General features: G+C 47.9%; 1 protein-coding gene across 24 annotated transcripts in view; it reads right to left on the bottom strand.

Annotated features, from left to right (window-relative positions):
• IQSEC1 (IQ motif and Sec7 domain ArfGEF 1) overlaps positions 1–18843 on the bottom strand; it is a 489184-nt gene that overhangs the window by 14610 nt on the left and 455731 nt on the right. For 23 of the 24 annotated variants that reach the window (XM_074334125.1, XM_074334147.1, XM_074334154.1 and 20 more), the window contains 6 exons: positions 18308–18430; positions 16750–16916; positions 4798–4937; positions 4314–4343; positions 2208–2333; positions 928–1027 (listed from right to left, as the gene is read on the bottom strand). In XM_074334125.1, the coding sequence (XP_074190226.1) occupies positions 928–1027; positions 2208–2333; positions 4314–4343; positions 4798–4937; positions 16750–16916; positions 18308–18430 (686 nt within the window). The remainder of the gene's footprint in view (positions 1–927; positions 1028–2207; positions 2334–4313; positions 4344–4797; positions 4938–16749; positions 16917–18307; positions 18431–18843) is intronic. The other variant, XM_074334136.1, reaches the window with a different exon arrangement.

Here is an 18843-nt window from a genome sequence, read left to right as displayed (position 1 = left end):
TACTGTGCTTTTGGATGGCCCAGCAACGAGTCCCTGGCACTTGTTCAACTTGCAGACTGAAGGCGGATCAGACAGCACCGTGGCCACCGGTACGACAGGACAAGAATGTCCCTGCTTCTGGGGACATGACAATGCTACATCATGGCAGCCTCCCTTGGGGACACTCAAGAATGTGCAGGGCAGCAGAACTGTCACCCCATCCCCTCTCAGAAAGATGGGTGCAGCCTGCAGCTCAGGGACCTCAAACAGGAAGAGAGGAAAAGAGAAGGACGTGGGACATGAGAAGGAACAAGGTCAAAAAATGAAGTCAGTGGGGGGTGTCCTGGGTAGGAGCTGGCTCCAAAATGCCCAGGTCCCCGTGACCCACTCACACCCAAAGGCCTTCCAGCTGCACCTAAGAACAAATCCTGACAGCAGCACTTCCTGAGTGCCATGTGTCTAACCCTGTGAGGCAGGTACCGGCATCACCTCATTGGATAGACAAAGGGAACACAGCTCAGACAGGTTGGCAGCCAGGCCACAGTCGCTCACCGCAAGGGCTGCGATTTGAACCCTGGCTGCCAGCTCTGGAGCTCAGCCCTGGACCTATATAGTCCCTCTGGGATTACATTCTGTTATTTGGCATATTTGCATATCATCTATGCCACTTTATGCTTTCCTATCAATATTTCATTTAAGTAAAGTCACTCTGCCTTAAATTAAAAACTCTTATCACCTGCGAGCAGTAACAGTAAAAGTCAAGGCAGTGAGCTCTGTGCATAATGCTATTCAATTCTCCCTCCCCGGGCTCTGTCCCCCGTGGCACAGACGGCAGCAGAGAGAATGGGAAGAAGAGTGCCTCCTGACTCGGAGCTTAGAGCTGCGCGAGGTCACGGCCACGCGTGGACAGCGCCCCAGCAGCCACGCACGCCAGCCCCGGGCACTTACACTGGCTCTCAAAGAGCAGGAGCTGCATGCCGCACAGGGAGAAGGACTGCCGGAAGCTGTACGTCACCGAGTTCTTCTTCTTCTGGAAGATCTTGGTGACCTGGGGGCGCCAGAGACACAGGCTGAGCACATGTCTGCACTGCCCTGGAGCAGCTCAGGGTGCTCAGGGCTGCAAACAGACCAGGCGGTGACCTTGTTCTCCTGTGTGAGAATGACTCTGCAGGTCAGAGGTCAGGAGGCCCCTGCAGCAGGGCAGAGCTGGCATGGGGGGGGGGGCACAACCATTCACACCCTGACGTGGACACTGTTTTCTGTTCCTGTGAGACCCTGGTGCCATCCTGGCTGGCTACAAAGCTCCTCAACCCAGCAGAGAGATGGCAGGCACGTTACCTGGTGTGGCACCAAAGGCCAGGGTCTTATGTCCAGGAAGCCATCTGACCACTGTGACCCTCTGAGAGGTTAATTTTAACAGAGGAAACTGAGATTCGGAGATTTGAAGTGACTTGCTCAAGGTCAGAGATGTTTAATAAAGTACTTGAACCCACACATCTGGATTCCAACCTCAGGAAGCAGAGAAGCGCAGTTAGTCCTCAAACAGGAGGGGACTGGGGACAAGGGCCTCTAGCAAGGAGTCCGCGGCATGCGGGGGGACAGAGCTCCAAGGACAGGCTGTCCTTGCTCCCTGCAGGGGCATCTTCATCCCCGCTAGCTGCATCCACGCTGCCTTATTTTGGGCAACAGCTCCTCAGCCTCCCTTTGGGGAACCCCCTCCCTGCCACCCTCAGTCCATGAGTCCTGGGACTGACTCAGGCTTAGCCACTGGGCTAGCACCAACCTGACTGGCCCTGTGACTAGCTCAGGTTTGGGCATAGGCAGCAACAAGACCTTGGCTTGGATTCTTTGGAAGAGAATCGCTCTGGTGACCGAGGGGACAGAACTGAGCTGGGAGCTGCCGAGGCTAACTGTCCCTTTTGGCCTGTCTGAGCCCACACAGAGGAGCCTATGCAGCTGAGAGGTAGAGATCATACAAAGGGATCCTGCTGACATGTCTGCGCCTCCAGGAATAGCCAGGGTTGAGGCTCCAAATCCCCCTCTGGACTTTTACAAGAGCCAAAGTAGCCCTGTTTTCATCAACAGCAGTGTGAGTTGGATCCTGCCCTCTGGCAACCCAAAGCCCTGGGCTAACTCCACCCCCTTACCTCTCCCCACACCCGTGTGTGCATTTCCCTGTGGGCACATAGTCAGCTCTCAGCTACAACATCCCACAGGGAACCACATACCACCAGCAGGTCATTGAACAGGAAGATTTCTCGCTGGTGCAATCCAAGTTTCTGGGGCTTGTTTGGGTCTGGAACCTCAAAGAGCCGGCAATAGCAGACCAGCCGCCGGTGAGGCAGAGAGAGTACCTGTGCAGAGAGGAGAAACTGCCTTTAGCTGCCTGCCCCCACTCTGGGGCCTGGGCTGCACAGGGGTCCAGCCTGCGTGCTAGGAAACCAGCCCTGGGCCTCGTGTTCAGAAACATCTTATCTTGCAGACCGCGCAGACTGCAATGTGCTTCTTCGGCTTGTGGCCGTTTTCCCACTCTGCCCTCAGGAGCTCTCTTGCAGGACCGCGGTAAGTGCCCCCTTCTGATAAGACCTCCATTCGATTCTTTCAGGCAGGTACCAGACTTCTTAAAGTATCATGCTCACATGTGGAACTCCACCCAAAGAGGGCTGCATGCTTTCTGAGTTCCCACAAAGTCCCCACTAGTCCCCGCGAACGTTTTCCCGCAGGTGGTCTACTTGAGAAGAAGAAACTGAATCAGAGAGGCTGAGTAACTTGCCTCAGCCACGTGGCCAGGGCACTGCAGAGCACCAGAGTTTCCCCATTCTCCTGGCACCTCCGAAGGGATTTCAATGTTTCTGAAGCTTGAAAGACCCTGTCCAAACTCCTGAGCCAGCTGTCACCTCCCTCCTGCGCACCTGCCTCTGAACAGGCCTGCCACGGTTTCAAAGGGCGCCCATCTGCTGTAGCCCAAGCTGCTCTCAAGGTCTGATGTGACAAACCATCCCGGAGGCCCAGTCGTGGTTCTGGGAGTGCCCAATCTCATGCAGCAGGCAGAAAAGTTAGTGGGGGACAGCATACACCAGGAGACGACCCCCAGCAGGTAAGCATGGTCACAGCCAGGGAGCATTAAGTCTGCAAGGGGTGCCCTGAAGGAGGGGTACTCGAGGTCAGTGTATCAGGATGGCAGTGGAGGAAAATGTGTGGCCAGCCTGGCACGCTCAGAGAACAATACTGTTTGGAGCAAAAGTACAAAGGAATAATAGTGGGACGTGGAGCTGGAGAAGTAGGTGAGGGCAGGTCACGGAAGCATCCAGTGGTCTTGGTCTCTGTGGGGGCAGAGCCTCAGAAAGCAGTTTCCAGGCTCTCGGCCTCACATAGACAGGTGCTGGCTCAGGTAGTAAACGGCCATCAACTGTGATTGCATGGCCATCAGCTGTGGCTAGTTGGCCGTCAGCTGTAACCAGTGAGCCATTGGCCGCTAATATAACTGCTGTGGCTACGCTAGTAGAAAGAGAAGAGGAGAAAAATGGGGGCTAGCAAGAAGATGGTAGCTGAGCCTGTAAGCGGAGCAATGAGGGTTGAGAATTGTATGGCTCCTGTTTCCTGTTTCTCCAACCCAGCCACCAGCGAGAATATAGTGGTATGACTCCCCCATCTATGGCTCCGTGGGTGTTCCTTTTGGGCCTCACCATGTCCTGCGTTCTTATGTGGGGAGCAGGAGCAGAGACCCCGCAGGCCTCCCCGCACGACAAATGGCGCAGCGAGCAGGGTCTCCTGCACGACAGTCTCTCTCTAGGGAAAACTGGCAAGAGGAGGGCGGTCGAGGGGTTTGTGGAGCTGAATCAGCTGACCAGTGAGGGATAGACAGACACACAAGGGACATGTTGGGTAACTGCCAGGCTAGCCATGTACGCATGTGCTCCAGGGGTGTGCAGATAAAACTTTCTCAGGGCTGTGGCAATGGAGAGGGTCCTGGTGTATGAACAAGTTGTTGGGGGCAGAGCGTGGACTGGGGGAAGAGAAGGCCCTCCCCCAAAGCAAACTGAGATCATCTGTTTCAGGTGCAGGGTCTCGGGGTCTGGGGACAAGCTTAATCAGGCCCAGATGAGAGGGAAGGAGACTATCTGCTCTCAGCCTGACCACAAAGCCCTCCCCGGTAGCCGTGCTCTCAGGGCCTGCAGAGATTCAAGGCTGGGAGAATTATGAAAATCGAATTTCTTATTGCTCCATAAATTAACTCAAGCAGCCAAAACTGTGGCTGTGCAAGCCAGATGTGGCTGTGCTGGGCACCCCCGGGGGAGATGGCAGCCAGAATGTGAAAGCAGAGGGATACTCACACAGCCAAGCCCAGGATGCAGGGATCCAATCTACAGGGGAAACAGTAAAAAAGAAAAAGACATCACTGCTCCAGAAGATGCTCTTGGGCCCCAAGGGAACTAACAGCAACACGCAAAGCAGCAGTGCCCTTAGCTCCACACAGCCACCCAGGGTAGGCAGGGAGACCGTCACGCTGCCAAGCTCTGAGGGTACTCTGAGGGCATCCCAGGTTACCAAGAAACACTGGACAGCTCTGCCTGTCGGTTTATCAAGAGCCTCAGGTTCTCTTCAACTTTAACCCAGAGCAAATGTTTATTATTCCCAAATATTAGAGGCCACTTGAAGAAACCCAAACCCTGAAAGTATTCACCAGTCCAGCCTAGAAGGGGCATCAGGGCCACTGGCAGAAGCTGAGGCCAGCAGGGAGCCTGGGGTCACACTGAGAGGGAGGGACGTGGGTGGCAAGCACCCCCCGGGCTCCCCTAGGACACAGGCCCCACGTACCGGCTTCTTCCCCACAATGAGCTTCTCCACCTTCTGCACCTGCGACACATGGTCCTCACTGGTCTTCAGCTCTCGCTTGCGGATCCGCTCATAGATCCCGATCAGCGTCTCCCGGGGAATGTCCTCCCCATCATCCACACCTGGGAGGAGACAGCAGCCAGGCATCAGGCTGAGCTGAGACCTGCACGGCTCACTCAGGCCTGGGCCCCAAGTTCAGCCTGATGTACCAGATTCTAAACCAAATCAGAACAGCCATCCCTGTCACCAGTCCCCGCAGAACCACAGATCTCTCTGCCCCTCAGAACCCTCAGAACCCTTCCCCCAGGGACAAGGCCAGCACAGCCACCTGGACTGGCTGGGGGGCTGCTCAGAGGGCTTTACAAATATTACAGTGCTGATCCTGACTGCAGTCCCAGGGGGTGGGCATAATTGTCCCCATTCCCCAGATGGGAAAGCTGAGGCCCAGGGAAGGGGTTAGGGTTGGAACTGGGGGAAGCCATGTAGATAGGCTTTGTGAGTTCAGCTTCCAACAGGCCTGGGCCCAGATCCTCAGTTCGGCCCTTGTTACCCTTGCGACTCAGTCTTTCCGAGCTGGGCATCAGAAACAGGTCAGTAAGAGCATGAGAGACTTCACAGGGCCCTGTGAGGATGTGTGGGCAGCTCGTGGCATGCTCCAGAGTGAGAGTTCAGTGTGTCTAGCAGTTTTGCCAGCTGTTGTCCCACATCCCGTGGGTGGAGGCCAGGGCCACGACTTGAACCCAGGTTGCTCTGACAAGTGCATACCCTTCCTGATACCCTACCCTGAAAACTGCTATGAGAAAAGAACCATGGCCCTACTCACAAGAGAAACACAAACCCACTTCCACCCTCAGACCACAGACATTTGACAACATGGCCTGTCGGTGAGGCCATGGGGTGGGAGCTGCCCACAAACCACTGGTGGGATGGTGAAATGGACTGACCCCCTGCTGGGCGATTTATCCCATGGGACATGATGCACAAACAAGGTTGTTTACTGCAGCAGTACTTCCAAATAGAAGAAAATCAGAAATCATCCATTTACCCATCAACAGGGGACTAATCAATCAGTGGCTGCACATTGGTACACAGAATACTATGCACCTGCTAGGAACAGTGTAGAAGGCCAGAGAGCCAACAGGGACACACTCCATTGGATTTTTTAAAAAAGATTTTTATTTGTCAATTACAGCTGACATACACTATTATGTTAGTTTCTATTAGTTTTAGGTGTACAGCATAGTGGTTAGACATTTATATAACTTATGAGGTGATTCCCTCAATTAGTCTAGTGCCTGCCTGGCACCATAAATACTTATGATAATATTACTGACTATATTCCCTATGCTATACTTCACATCCCTGTGACTATTTTTATGACTGGCAATTTGTACTTTTTTTTTTAAATTTGGGCAAGGGGAACAGGACTTGATTGGGGAACAGTGGGTACTTCCAGGATTTTTTTCCAAGTCAAATTGTTGTCCTTTCAATCTTAGTTGTGGAGGGCGCAGCTCAGCTCTAGGTCCAGTTGCCATTGTTAGTTGCAGGGGGCGCAGCCCACCATCCGTTGCGGAGTCGAACCGGCAACCTTGTGGTTGAGACCCACTGGCCCATGTGGGAATTGAACCAGCAGCATTCGGTGTTCAGAGCATGGAGCTCCAACCACCTGAGCCATGGGGCCGGCCTGCAATTTGTACTTCTGAATCCCTTCACCTTTTTCACCAACTCAAACACCCCTCCGATCTGGTAACCATCAGTTTGTTCTCTGTATCTATGAGTTTGTTTCTGTTTTATTTTGTTTTTCAGATTCCACATGTACATGAGATCATATATTTGTTTTGCTCTGTCCGACTTATTTTACTCAGCATAATACCCTCTAAGTCCATCCACATTGTAGCATGATTTCACTCGTTTTTATGGCTGAGTAACATTCCACAGTATAAATGCACCACCTCTTTATCCAGTCGTCTGTTGATGGGCACTGAGGTTGCTTCCATAACTTGGCCATTGTAAATAATGCTGCTTTGAACATAGGGCTGCATATACCTTTTTGCTTTTCCCATGCCTTTGCTTTCTGTCTGTGTTTGTCTTCTGATCTGAAGCAAGTCCCTTGTAGGCAGCATATGCAAGGGTCTTGTTTTCTTATCCATTCAGCTACCCTATGTCTTTTGATTGGAGCATTTAGTCCATTTACATTGAAAGTGATTATTGATAGGTAAGTAGTTATTGCCATTTTATTATTCATATTTTTTATCTTTTTTTTTCTTCTTTTTCTTAAAGAAGTCCCTTTAACATTTCTAGTAATACTAGCATGGTGGTGATGAACTCCTTTAAATTTTTCTTGTCTGGGATCTCTTGGATTTATTCAATGAAAAAAAGAAAAGTACAAAACAGAAGAGGGTAAAACCAACCATGCACATTTGTACTTGCTTGAGCAAAGGAATTTTAGGAGGGATGTCAGGAACTAAAACCTGATGGCCTCTAGGGAGAGATGGTAAGGCCTGGCAGATGGCGGGGGTAGGGGGTCTCTGCCATGGACCATTTATACCTTCTGGGGTTTTGAAACAGACTTTATTTTTAAAATAGTTTTAAGTTCACAGAGAAACTGAGAATACAGTACAGAGATTTCCCATATGCCCTCTGCTTTCCCGCTAGCCTCTTCCACTATCAACCTCTCTCACCATACTGGTGCATTTGTTACAACTTACACTGACATGTCATAGTCACCGAGTTCAGTTTGTCTCAGACTCACTCTTAGTGTTGTACTTTCTATGACAAATGAATAATGACACGCATTTGTCACTGTAGTATCATAAAGGGTGTCTTCACTGCCCCAAAACTCCTCTGTGCTCCACCTGCTCCTCCCCCCACCCCCGACCCCTGGCAACCACTCATCTTTTCACTGTCTCCATAGTTTTGCCTTTTCCAGAAAGTCATATAGTTGGAATTATACTGTATGTAGTCGTTTCATATCTGCTTCTTTTACTTAGTAATATGCATGTAAGGTTCCTCCATGTCTTTTCATGGCTTGGTAGCTCATTTCTTGTTAGAGCTGAATGATATCCCATTGTCTGGGTGGACCAGTTTATTTATCCGTCAGCTACTGGAGGACATCCTGTAGGTGAACTGGTTGCTTCCCAGTTTTGGCAACGATGAATAAAGCTGCTGTAAACATGTGTGTGCAGGTTTTTGTGTGGACGTAAGTTTTCAGCTCATTTGGGTAAATACCAAGGAGTGTGATTACTGGGTAGTATTACTTTCTGGCTTTTGAACTATATAAAGATAATACCCATTCAAAAAATAAATTAAAAACTTTTAAAACAAATAGCAATAACAGTAAAATGCTGCTTGCTCATCTGGCTTCTGCACTGGGAGCTATTCCTCCTCCATCTCTCCTGCTGCTGGACCCACTGGGGAGACTGGAGGGAGTGATTCCAGAGAAAATGTGTGTCCTGTGTATGTGTGTGTGTGTGTGTATGTGTGTCTGGGGGAATGTCTAAAAAGAACAAGCCAGACGCGTGCTCAGACAGAGTGCCAGCCTGGCTTTCAGGAACCAGGGTGCTGCCTTCTGTGACACTCATTTGCTGTGTGACCTTGGGCAAGTCCCTTCCTTCTCTGAGCCTTGGCTACCCCTTTTGAAGCACAAGGAAGATGGGGCAGAACACCCCCAAGTCTCTGGCTTGAAAAGAGGGGGTATGGTGGGAACAGCAGCTTCCTCTCCTGGTTTTGGGGTGCTCAGCGTCTGCTCTGGGAAGTGGGCTGATAATGCCACCCTGTCCCCAGACTGCTGGGATGGCTGGGTGCAAAGATGAATACAAACCACAGAGCCATTGACATGAGGGGGCCGGTTGGCAAATATGTGACTCAGCTACCATGTCCTTCCCTAAGCTTTCTGTCCTCTGAGCTAATCATTTCTGGCTCCCTTGTCACTGCCCACAGGGCCAGCAGCCGGGCTGTCATTGTGGTGCCCACTCTGGATGGGGGGGCACTAGGGTGGTTCACATCGCGGGGAGGACACGGAGAACCCCCATAGGAGAGCTGTCCTGCCCTAAGAGCAGCAGTTTTACAGAAATAAAGAGAAAAGTAGAAAATTTAAATGGCTCAAGAAGCTCACATTTGGACTTGATTTAGACCAGCTTTTTTCCTTTTTATAAAAATATATCATTTCTGACAGTTGCTGGTCATAGGAATGGCGGCAGCGAGGTGGGCTTGTTGAGTTCTCCTCCGGAACTTACCACAAATTGAACATCTATAACCCATCAAAGGACTCTCTGCTCATCACACAGAAGAGCTAAGAGACTCGCACGAGGATTACGTGAAGGTGGGCAAACCGGGCAAGCAAGGGAAGACGGAAGGGAGCGGAGTGGAGACGCGGGGGCCCCAGGATGCAGACCAGAGAACACAAAAGCCAGGTGGTGGGCTCTTTCCCTGCGTCCCACAGCTGATCTCTCCCGCCTGGGCCCCGCCAGCACTCTCCCACAGCTCTCCCGCCCCACCCTTCCAGAGTCTCAAGCTGGTCCCTGAACTGAGGAGTAGTGTCAGATTATTTGAAGTAATAATGGAGCCTTAGCGCTCAGGATCTGGGACAAACCAGTTTGCAGCTGTGACCTAGGGAAGAAGAGAGCCTGGAGACAGAAGACTCCTCCCTCCCCAGCCCCCACCTTTTCTGGCCTGCCTGCATAGGGCAATTACAGCTGCTAAGACATACCCAGGGGCCAATAGCAGGTGGTAGAGGCAGCTCTGGGCTTTCAGCAGCTCAGAAATCTCATGTCCTCCACACCCCCCAGGAAGAAGAAGTGCCCTAAGACCCAGGAGACCTGGGCACAGGGAATAAGCCCACCCCCCAGTGGCTGGCTGTGGCGCTTTCAGTGTGCCTTTGTGCAGGCGAGAGCAGAAACTGCACTGACTTTGTAGAAACTACCAACCACACCCCATAGCTCCACTCCTCTAGCTCTGCCGCCACAAGACGCAGAGAAGTCTTTGTACAGCAGACGACAACCTGGAGATAGCTTGGTGGGCTCAAGCCAAGACTGGTGCTGCGTTGTTTTTTTTTAATATCACTACCATTTTTAACATATATACATATATATATATATATATATATATATATATATATATGTATATATATGTATTTCCCCCTTTCTCTCTCTCTTCTTTTTTCTTTTCCTTGCTCTACTTTCCCTTCCTCTTTCCATTTTTCTGTATTGATTTTTTTTTTTTGTAGTTTTAATATTTTTGCCTGTGTTGAGTGTTGCCTATCAGTTGTTTTTACATGTGAATGTATCTGGATTTTTCTTTGTTGTTGTTATGTTTGGTGATTTGTTTTGCTCTGAAATTGCCCTACACCAGGGCCAGACCAAGAGACACAAGATTCAACACACCCAGAGGCCAACTCCAGACCACCAGAGCGTTACTGGGTTTGACCTAAGTGACACACCCAGAGGGAATTCTCTACAGGCACAAGAGCCCATAGGTGCCAAGCCTCATGTGAGGGGTCAACCCTCACACAGCAGAACATCCACTGTGGGCAGAGCCAATTCCCACAGCTAGTCAGCATGGGAGTCAATCCCACCTATTGACAAGCCAAAAGCAATTAAAGCTTAACCTTAACAGGAGAATACACACAACACAAGGGATACCTCTGGAACACATGCACAGGAGAACAGGGAGACTGTGCAATTCAAACATAAAGGACACATACTACATAAGTCCACCCTGCAAAGACTGAGAAACCTAGGGGATCTACCTAATACATTGAAGCAAACAAGAGAGTCCAGCATGGGGAAACAAAGAAACATGTCCCAAATAAAAGAATAGAAGAAACTTCCAGAATTGGAACCAAACAAAATAGAGGTAACCAACCTATCAGAGACAGAGTTCAGAACATTGATGATAAGAATGTTTAAGGAGCTTAGTGACGACATAAAGAAGGATAGAGAACTCATAATGAACAATCAGTTAGAACTAAAGAATACAATAACTGAAACAAAGAACACACTTGAAGGAATTACCAGCAGGTTAGATGAGGCAGAGGATAGAATCAGCGACTTAGAAGACAAGTTAGCAGAGATCACCCAAGAGAAACAACAAAAAGAAAAAGAATGAAAAAGAATGAATATGATTTAAGAGACCTGTGGGATAACATCAAGCGCAACAACATGCGCATCATAAGAATACCAGAAGGTGAAGAAAGGAAGCAAGGGATCGAGAAGATATTTGAAGTAACAATGTCTGAAAACTTCCCTAACCTGGTGAAGGAAACCGACATACAAGTCCAGGAAGTGCAGAGAGTTCCAACCAGGATAAACCCAAACAGGTCCACACCAAGACACATTATACTTAAAATGGCAAAGGTTAAAGACAAAGAGAGAATCCTAAAAGCAGCAAGAGAAAGACAGAGGGTTGCATACAAGGGAACTCCCATAAGACTATCAAATGACTTTTCTACAGAAACGTTGAAGACCAGGAGGGAGTGGCAGGAGATACTCAAAGTGATGGAAAACAAAGGCCTACAACCTAGATTGCTTTATCCAGCAAGGCTATCATTTAAAATTTAAGGGGAGATAAAGAGCTTCCCAGAAAAGAATAAGCTAAAGGAATTCATTACCACCAAGCCAGCAATGCAGGAAATGTTAAAAGGGCTTCTGTAAACAGAAGATGAAAACAATCTGACGAATGAAGACCAGAAATACAAATAACAAAATGGCAATAACTATGTACCTATCAATAATCACTTTAAATGTAAATGGATTAAATGCTCCAATTGAAAGACATAGGGTGGCTGAGTGGATAAGAAAACAAGACCCTTGCATATGCTGTATACAAGAGCTCACCTCAGATCAAAAGACACACACAGGATGAAAGTGAATGGTTGGAGTAAGATATTTCATGCAAATAGTAATGAGGAAAAAACTGGAATAGCAATACTTATATCTGATAAAATAGACTTTAAAATGAAGAATATGTTAAAAGACAAAGATGGGCACTACATAATAACGGGATCCCTTCAACAAGAGGACATAACACTAGTAAACATCTATGCACCCAACATAGGAGCACCTAAATATATAAAACAAGGGACAAGTCCTACAGATGGAAAATCAATACGGAAACAGTGGCCTTAAAAGACACACTGGACCAGTTGGATTTAATTGATATTTTTAGAGCATTTCACCCCAAAGCTGCAGAATACATGTTCTTCTCTAGTGCACATGGATCATTTTCCAAGATATTTTCCAACATGTGGTCACATGTTAGGCCACAAAACAAGTCTCAATAAATTTAAGAAAACTGAAATCATATCTAGTGTCTTCTCTGACCACAGTGCTATGAAATTAGAAATCAATTACAAAAACAAACAAACAAACAAAAAAACCCTGAAAGACACACAGATACATGGAGGCTGAATAACATGTTACTAAATAATGAATCGGTCAACCATGAGATCAAGGAAGAAATCAAAAGATATCGCGAGACAAACGAAAATGAAAACATGACGACCCAAAATCTATGGGATGCTGCAAAAGCAGTCCTAATAGCAATGCAAGCCTCATAACAGTCCTCATAGCAATGCAAGCCTACCTAAAGAAACAAGAAAAATCACAAATCAACAGTTTATCCTTACACTTAAGGGATCTGGAAAAAGAACAGCAAAATAAGCCCAAAGGGAGTAAGGAAGGAAATAATAAAGATCAGAGTGGAAATAAATGAAACAGAGGCCAAAAAAACAATACAAAAGATCAATGAAACCAAGAGATGGTTTTTCGAGAATATAAACAAAATCAACAATCCTTTAGCCAGACTCATTAAAAAAAGAGAGAGGGGACCCAAATTAATAAAATCAGAAATGAAAGAGGAGAAGTGACAACAGACACAACAGAAATACAAAAAATTTAAAGAAATGACTATGAGCAATTATACACCAACAAATTAGACAATGTGGAAGAAATAGATAATGTTCTAGAAGCATACAACCTTCCAAGGCTAACTCAAGAAGAAACAGCAAACCTTAATAGACTGATTAGTACCAGGGAAATTGATTAGTACCAGTAATCAACAAGCTACCAACAAACAAAAGCCCTGGACCAGATGTTTTACAGGTGAATTTTACAAAACATTCAAAAAAGAATTATCATCTAATCTCCTCAAACTAGTCCAAAACATCCAGAAGGAGGGAAGGCTCCTAAACATTTTTTATGAGGCCACTATCACCCTGATCCCCAAATCAGACAGAGACATAATGAAAAAAATAAAACTACAGGCCAATATTAGGAAATAAACATAGATGCAAAAATCCTCAACAAAATATTAGCAAATGGAATTCAGCAATACATTAAAAAGATCATACACCATGATAAAGTGGGATTTATTCCTGGCATGCAAGGTTGGTTCAACATCCGCAAATCAATTAATGTCATACACCATTTACTTTTCACAAAATGAAGAATAAAAATGATATGATCATATCAATAGGTGCAGAAAAGCATTTGACAAAATCCAGCAGCCATTTATGATGAAAACTCAAGACAGTGGGAATAGAGGGACCATATCTCAACATAATAAAGCCCATATATGATAAACGCACAGCTAACATCATACTCAACTGGGAAAAGCTAAAACCAGTCCCCTTAAGACCAGGAACAAGGCAAGATTGCCCACTTTCTCCACTTCTATTCAACATAGTTCTGGAAGGTCTAGCCACAGCAATCAGATAAGAAAAAGAAATAAAAGGCATTCATATTGGTAAGGAGGAAGTAAAATTGTCACTATATGTAGATAATGTGATACTATATATAGAGAACCCCAAAGACTCCACCAAGAAACTATTAGAGCTGATAGGTGAATTTAGTAAAGTAGCAAGATACAAAATTAATATTCAGAAATCAGTTGCATTTGTATATACCAATAATAAAACATCAGAAGGAGAAATTAAGAAAATAGTCCCATTTACAATTACTTCAAAGACTATAAAATACTCAGGAATAAATTTAACCAAAGAAGTAAAAGACCTGTACTCAGAAAATTATAAGACACTGAAGAGAGAAATTAAAGAAAATACAAATAGATGGAAACACATACCATGTTCATGGATAGGAAGAATTAATATAGTTAAAATGTCCATACTGCCTAAGGTAATATACATATTCAACGCAATTCCTATCAAACTACCAAGGACATTTTTCACAGAAATAGAACATACAATCCTAGAATTTATATGGGACCATAAAAGACCCCAGATAGCCTTGGCAATCTTGAGAAATAAGAACAAAGTGGAAGGTATCAGGACACCTGACATCAAATATACTACAAGGCTACAGTAATCAAAACAGCATGGTACTGGCATAAAAACAGACACATAGATCAATGGAACAGAATTGAGAGCCTAGAAATAAATCCATGCCTATATGGTCATTTAATCTATGACAAAGGAGGCAAGAATTTACATTGGCGTAGACAGTTTATTCAATAAATGGTGCTGGGAGACCTGAACAGACACATGCAAAAAAATGAAGCTGGACCACCTCCTTACGCCATAAACAAAAATAAATTCAAAATGGATTAAAGACTTAAATGTAAGATCTGAAACCATAAAACTCCTAGAAGAAAACCTACGGAAGAAAGTTTGCAGACGTTACCCTTATTAATATTTTTACTGATATATCCCCTGGAGCAAGGGAAGTAAGAGAAAAAATAAAGATATGGGATTACATCAAACTAAAAAGTGTTTTCACAGCAAAGGAAACCATCAATAAAACAAAAAGGGAGCCTACTGAATGGGAGATGATATTTGTCAATGATATATCTGATAAGGGGTTAATATCACAAATTTATAAAAAACTCATTCAACTCAACACCAAAAAAACAAACCCAATTAAAAAATGGGCAGAGGACATGAAGAGACATTGCTCTAAAGAAGACATACAGATGGCAAACAGACATATGAAAAAATGCTCAACATCACTAATCATTAGAGAAATGCAAATAAAAGCCACAATGAGATATCATTTCACCCCAGTCAAGATGGCTATCATCAATAAATAACAAACAACAAGTGCTGGCGCGGATGTGGAGAAAAGGGAACGCTTGTGCACTGTTGGTGGGATTGCAGATTGGTGCAGCCACTATGGAAAACAGTATGGAGATATCTCAAAAACCTGGAAATGGAACTACCTTATGACTCAGCAATTCCACTCCTAGGTATCTATCCAACGAAATCCAAAACACTAATTCAAAAGAATTTTTGCACCCCTATGTTCATTGCAGCACTATTGACAATAGCCAAGACATGGAAACAACCGAAATGCCCATCGGGAGACGACTGGATCAAGAAACTGTGGTACATTTATACAATGGAGTATTACGCAGACATAAAGAAGAATGAAATCTTAGCATTTGCAATGATATGTATGGACCTAGAGAATATTATGCTAAGTGAAATAAGTCAGACAGAGAAAGACAAATACCAGAAGATCTCACTTATATGTGGAATCTAAAGAATAGGATAAATGAACAGGCTAATCAGACACAGTATCAAAGACATAGAGAAAAAACTGAGGGTTGCTAGTTGGGAGGGAGGTGGGGATGAGGGAGAGGGTGAGGGGATTAGAAAGCACAATCGGTAACCACAAGATTGCCATGGGGATACGAAAGTCAGTTTGGGGAATATAATGTAAAGATTTTGTAGGGTATCCGATGGACACTTGTCTCATTAGGGAGACCACCTCAGGGATGGTGTAGATGCCTGATCACTGCACGGTACACCTGAAGCTGAAGCTGAATAACAATGAATGTCAACTACAATTTTATATATATATATATATATATATATATTCCCCCCCCCCCCCCCCAGAAATGGAGCACAGCATATGGAATAGAGACAGTGGAAATGCAATGGCTGTGGGCGATGTCAGAGGGGTAGTAGATTGGGGGAGACGGGTTATCACTGTGTGAGGGGTGTAAATGTCTAACTGTTTTACATTGTGTTGTATACCTAAAACTAATAATAATAAAAATATACATATACTTCATTTCTAAAGGGACCTTGGCCCTCGGCAGCTGGAATTTCTCAAGGAGAGGGACATGGTTCCTACCCGTCTTCCTTCCAGGTCCATGAGGGGCATGCCGTCTGCTAACATGGAGCCACCTAGAAGATGGCCGTTCCCTTTTCAATTCCTTGCCACCTAACACCAGGAGAAGGCCTCCCTTTTTGCTGCCTACCTCATCAGCAGCTGTCTGACCTTGGCCCACCTGACAAGGAGAAGAGGGCAGCCTTGGGGCCCAGCCAGGAACAGCTTTGGCTGGAGCCAACAGTGGTACTTTCTTTTCATTGTATTCATTTTTATGGTGACTTCCTATGTGTAACAAATGCTACTGGTTTCCCATTTATGGTGATGATAGAAGGTTCCTGTTTCAAATGTATTTAAATAGAAAAACAAAAGCAAGGCTCCCAGCACCCCAGTTCCACTCTGTGCTCCCGGACATCTCTGAAGCAGGCCCTGGTCAGCCTGTGTGTGGCCGAGCCTCCAGCACTGCGACGAGTGGCTTCCTCAGGCCTCTGCCCCCTCATGAATAAGACCCCTCCACTGTGACCTGTCCAAGCCCTGCGTATCCTTCCCTAACAAGCTGGAAGCACCACTTCCTCAGGAACGAGCCCCGCACCCCGAGCCCCCGCGTGCGTGGCCCAGGCAGGGCCGCCATGTGCACCCCTAAGACAGCATTTGCTCTTTACTGCAGTTTGTGCTGCATGTGCACACCCGTGGGGGGCCCTCTGCACGAGACCCCATGTGTGCACTGCAGCCTCGCTGCCTTGCTGTCCCCTGCATCCGCCCAGCATGAGGGAGTGTCGCACCCATCTGTTAGCCCACACTTGTTGGGGCCCATGTCAGAGGGTGTCCAGGAGGCTGTGCTTCCGAGCCCGGGGCCCCGACAGCTCACCTCGGAGGTTCTTGACAAAGTCCTCCAGCTTCATTTTGCGCTCGGGCTTGACGTTGGGGCTGTACATGTCCGTGTTGAGCAGGATGACAGCGAAGGCCAGGATGAAGATGGTGTCCGGGTTCCGGAACTGCCGCACGACCCCAGGGTTGCAGATGCAGTACCGCTGGCTGGGGGCGGGGACAGGGAGGAGGGTCAGGGCCAGCTGGGCAGGGCAGGGGTGGTCTGCCCCTCGCTCGTGAGTTGCTGCCACAGCTCCGCCTGGCTGCTCACTGCTGCTGCATCTGGTGAACAGGGTGACGCGTCCCTAACTACCACTCACCCCTCTCCCTGGAGGTGTTCCCACCCACCTGTGCTCCAGCTGGCACTGGCTCTCAGCGGGAGGACTGCACGCCCTGCCTCCCTACGAGCTGGTGCAGCCACGTGACTGCGTTCTGGCCAATGGGATATGGACACCATGAAGGCTATACCTTAAAAGGCAGGTGTGGCTCTGCACTGTGTTCCCCTGTCTGGAACAGGGACTTGACAGTGGATGCGGACGTGAGATGACAGGAGCCCGGCCTCTGCACCAGCTCCGAGGAGATGCACTGGACCCCATTTCAGCTGTGGCTGCTGGGGCACCTTTGCTGTGGCACCTGAACAAATAGCCTCACTAACACACTCTGCCTCACTGGTCATCTTCTTCCTGTGTTCACTGCCTGCCCCCTGCCCCAACCTCCAAGAGGCCCCTGCACTGGGAACCTTACGGAGCGGTGGGAGACTGGCAGAGACAGACAAGAGGAACCTGGTGGGGCCACCATTGGCACTCAGACAACATGGCCTTCAATTCCGTCTTACCTGTTAGTGCTACCCGCTCCCAGAAGCCCTGCAGGAAGGAAGTGGCCGAACAGCCCCCTCCTGGCACCCTGGGGCTGTCCTCCCATGTCCTCATTCCCCTTGGCCCCACCACGGGCACTGAGCCCAGAGGGCTGGGTCAGCAGCTGATTTGTGTCTGCCACGCGCAGCATGGAGCAGAGCGGCCCCTACACAGCCAGTGTGCCCAAGTCCTGGGATGCAGCCGCAGCGAGAGCTGCGCTACACTAAGTGTGCCCACACGTCCTAAGTAGCTGTAGCCGCCACTCTGTCTAGGGCAGGTGCTCTTGTTATCCCTCCTCTGCAGGCAAGGAAGTGAGGCACAGAGAAGTTAAGCAACAAGCATAAGGTCACACAGATGGTAAGTGGCGAGTGTGTGTTAGAACCAGTCCATCTGGCTCTGCAGCTTGTGCTCTGGACTACTGAGAGTGAGCGGCTGCCCCTGTGAAAGGGCAGATGAATGGTAACACAGATGGACTCATGAATGGATGAGGCCATGAGGATCTGGAGGAAGAGAGACTTCAAAACCTTGGTTCTAGCACGAACCAGCATAGCGCCTGGCACCCAGGAGGGACTCTGTCTCACCTCCAGGCAAGCTCAGGGCCACCTGACCCTGAGTAGGTAAGGGATTGAGGGCATGCGGCCCTTGAGCCAGGAACCTTCTGTCCCTGACGCCCGCCCCCCGCCCCTGCCCTGCCCTGGCCCCAACCTGAAGGCCTCAATGAGCCGCTCCACCTTCTGAGCTTCCCCCTGGACCCGGATGTGCGCCTGGAACTTCCTCAGGGCTTCGTCCAGCTCCATGGCAGAGAAGTCCATCTCATCGACCACGCAGCTGAAACGAGACCAAGGAGCGTCAGCGTCCTCCACCCGCACAGCCTCTGCGGGCCTTCTCGTTAGGTGAGGTGAACACATGCTTGCAGAGGGTGGGGCACAAAAGGGGTCCGTGCAGGAGGGCCAGTGAGCCGCCCGAGGGCCACGGGGACGGCCTTATGCTTGGCTTCCTCCAATCGTCCAACACTCCAGATTACGGCCAAAGATCCCCATGCTTCTGAGGGGAGTCCATGAACCCCTGAAACTGTAGGAAAATGTTGGTGCTTATGCCAATGTGTGCGATTTTCTACAGACACACAGAGCCAGAGAATACGGCTGTTCTCGATCAAGACCCATGGTGCAGAAACAAAAGTTTCCAAGCATGTCTGTTGCACCAGGCATGTAGCGGTTCTTCTAGTGTCCTGCGAAGGAGCC

Source organism: Rhinolophus sinicus, linkage group LG01, assembly GCF_036562045.2.
Source record: "Rhinolophus sinicus isolate RSC01 linkage group LG01, ASM3656204v1, whole genome shotgun sequence".
Lineage (NCBI taxonomy): Eukaryota > Metazoa > Chordata > Mammalia > Chiroptera > Rhinolophidae > Rhinolophus > Rhinolophus sinicus.
Note: the sequence above shows the minus strand (reverse complement) of the source record. Positions and strands in the feature narration are given on the sequence as shown.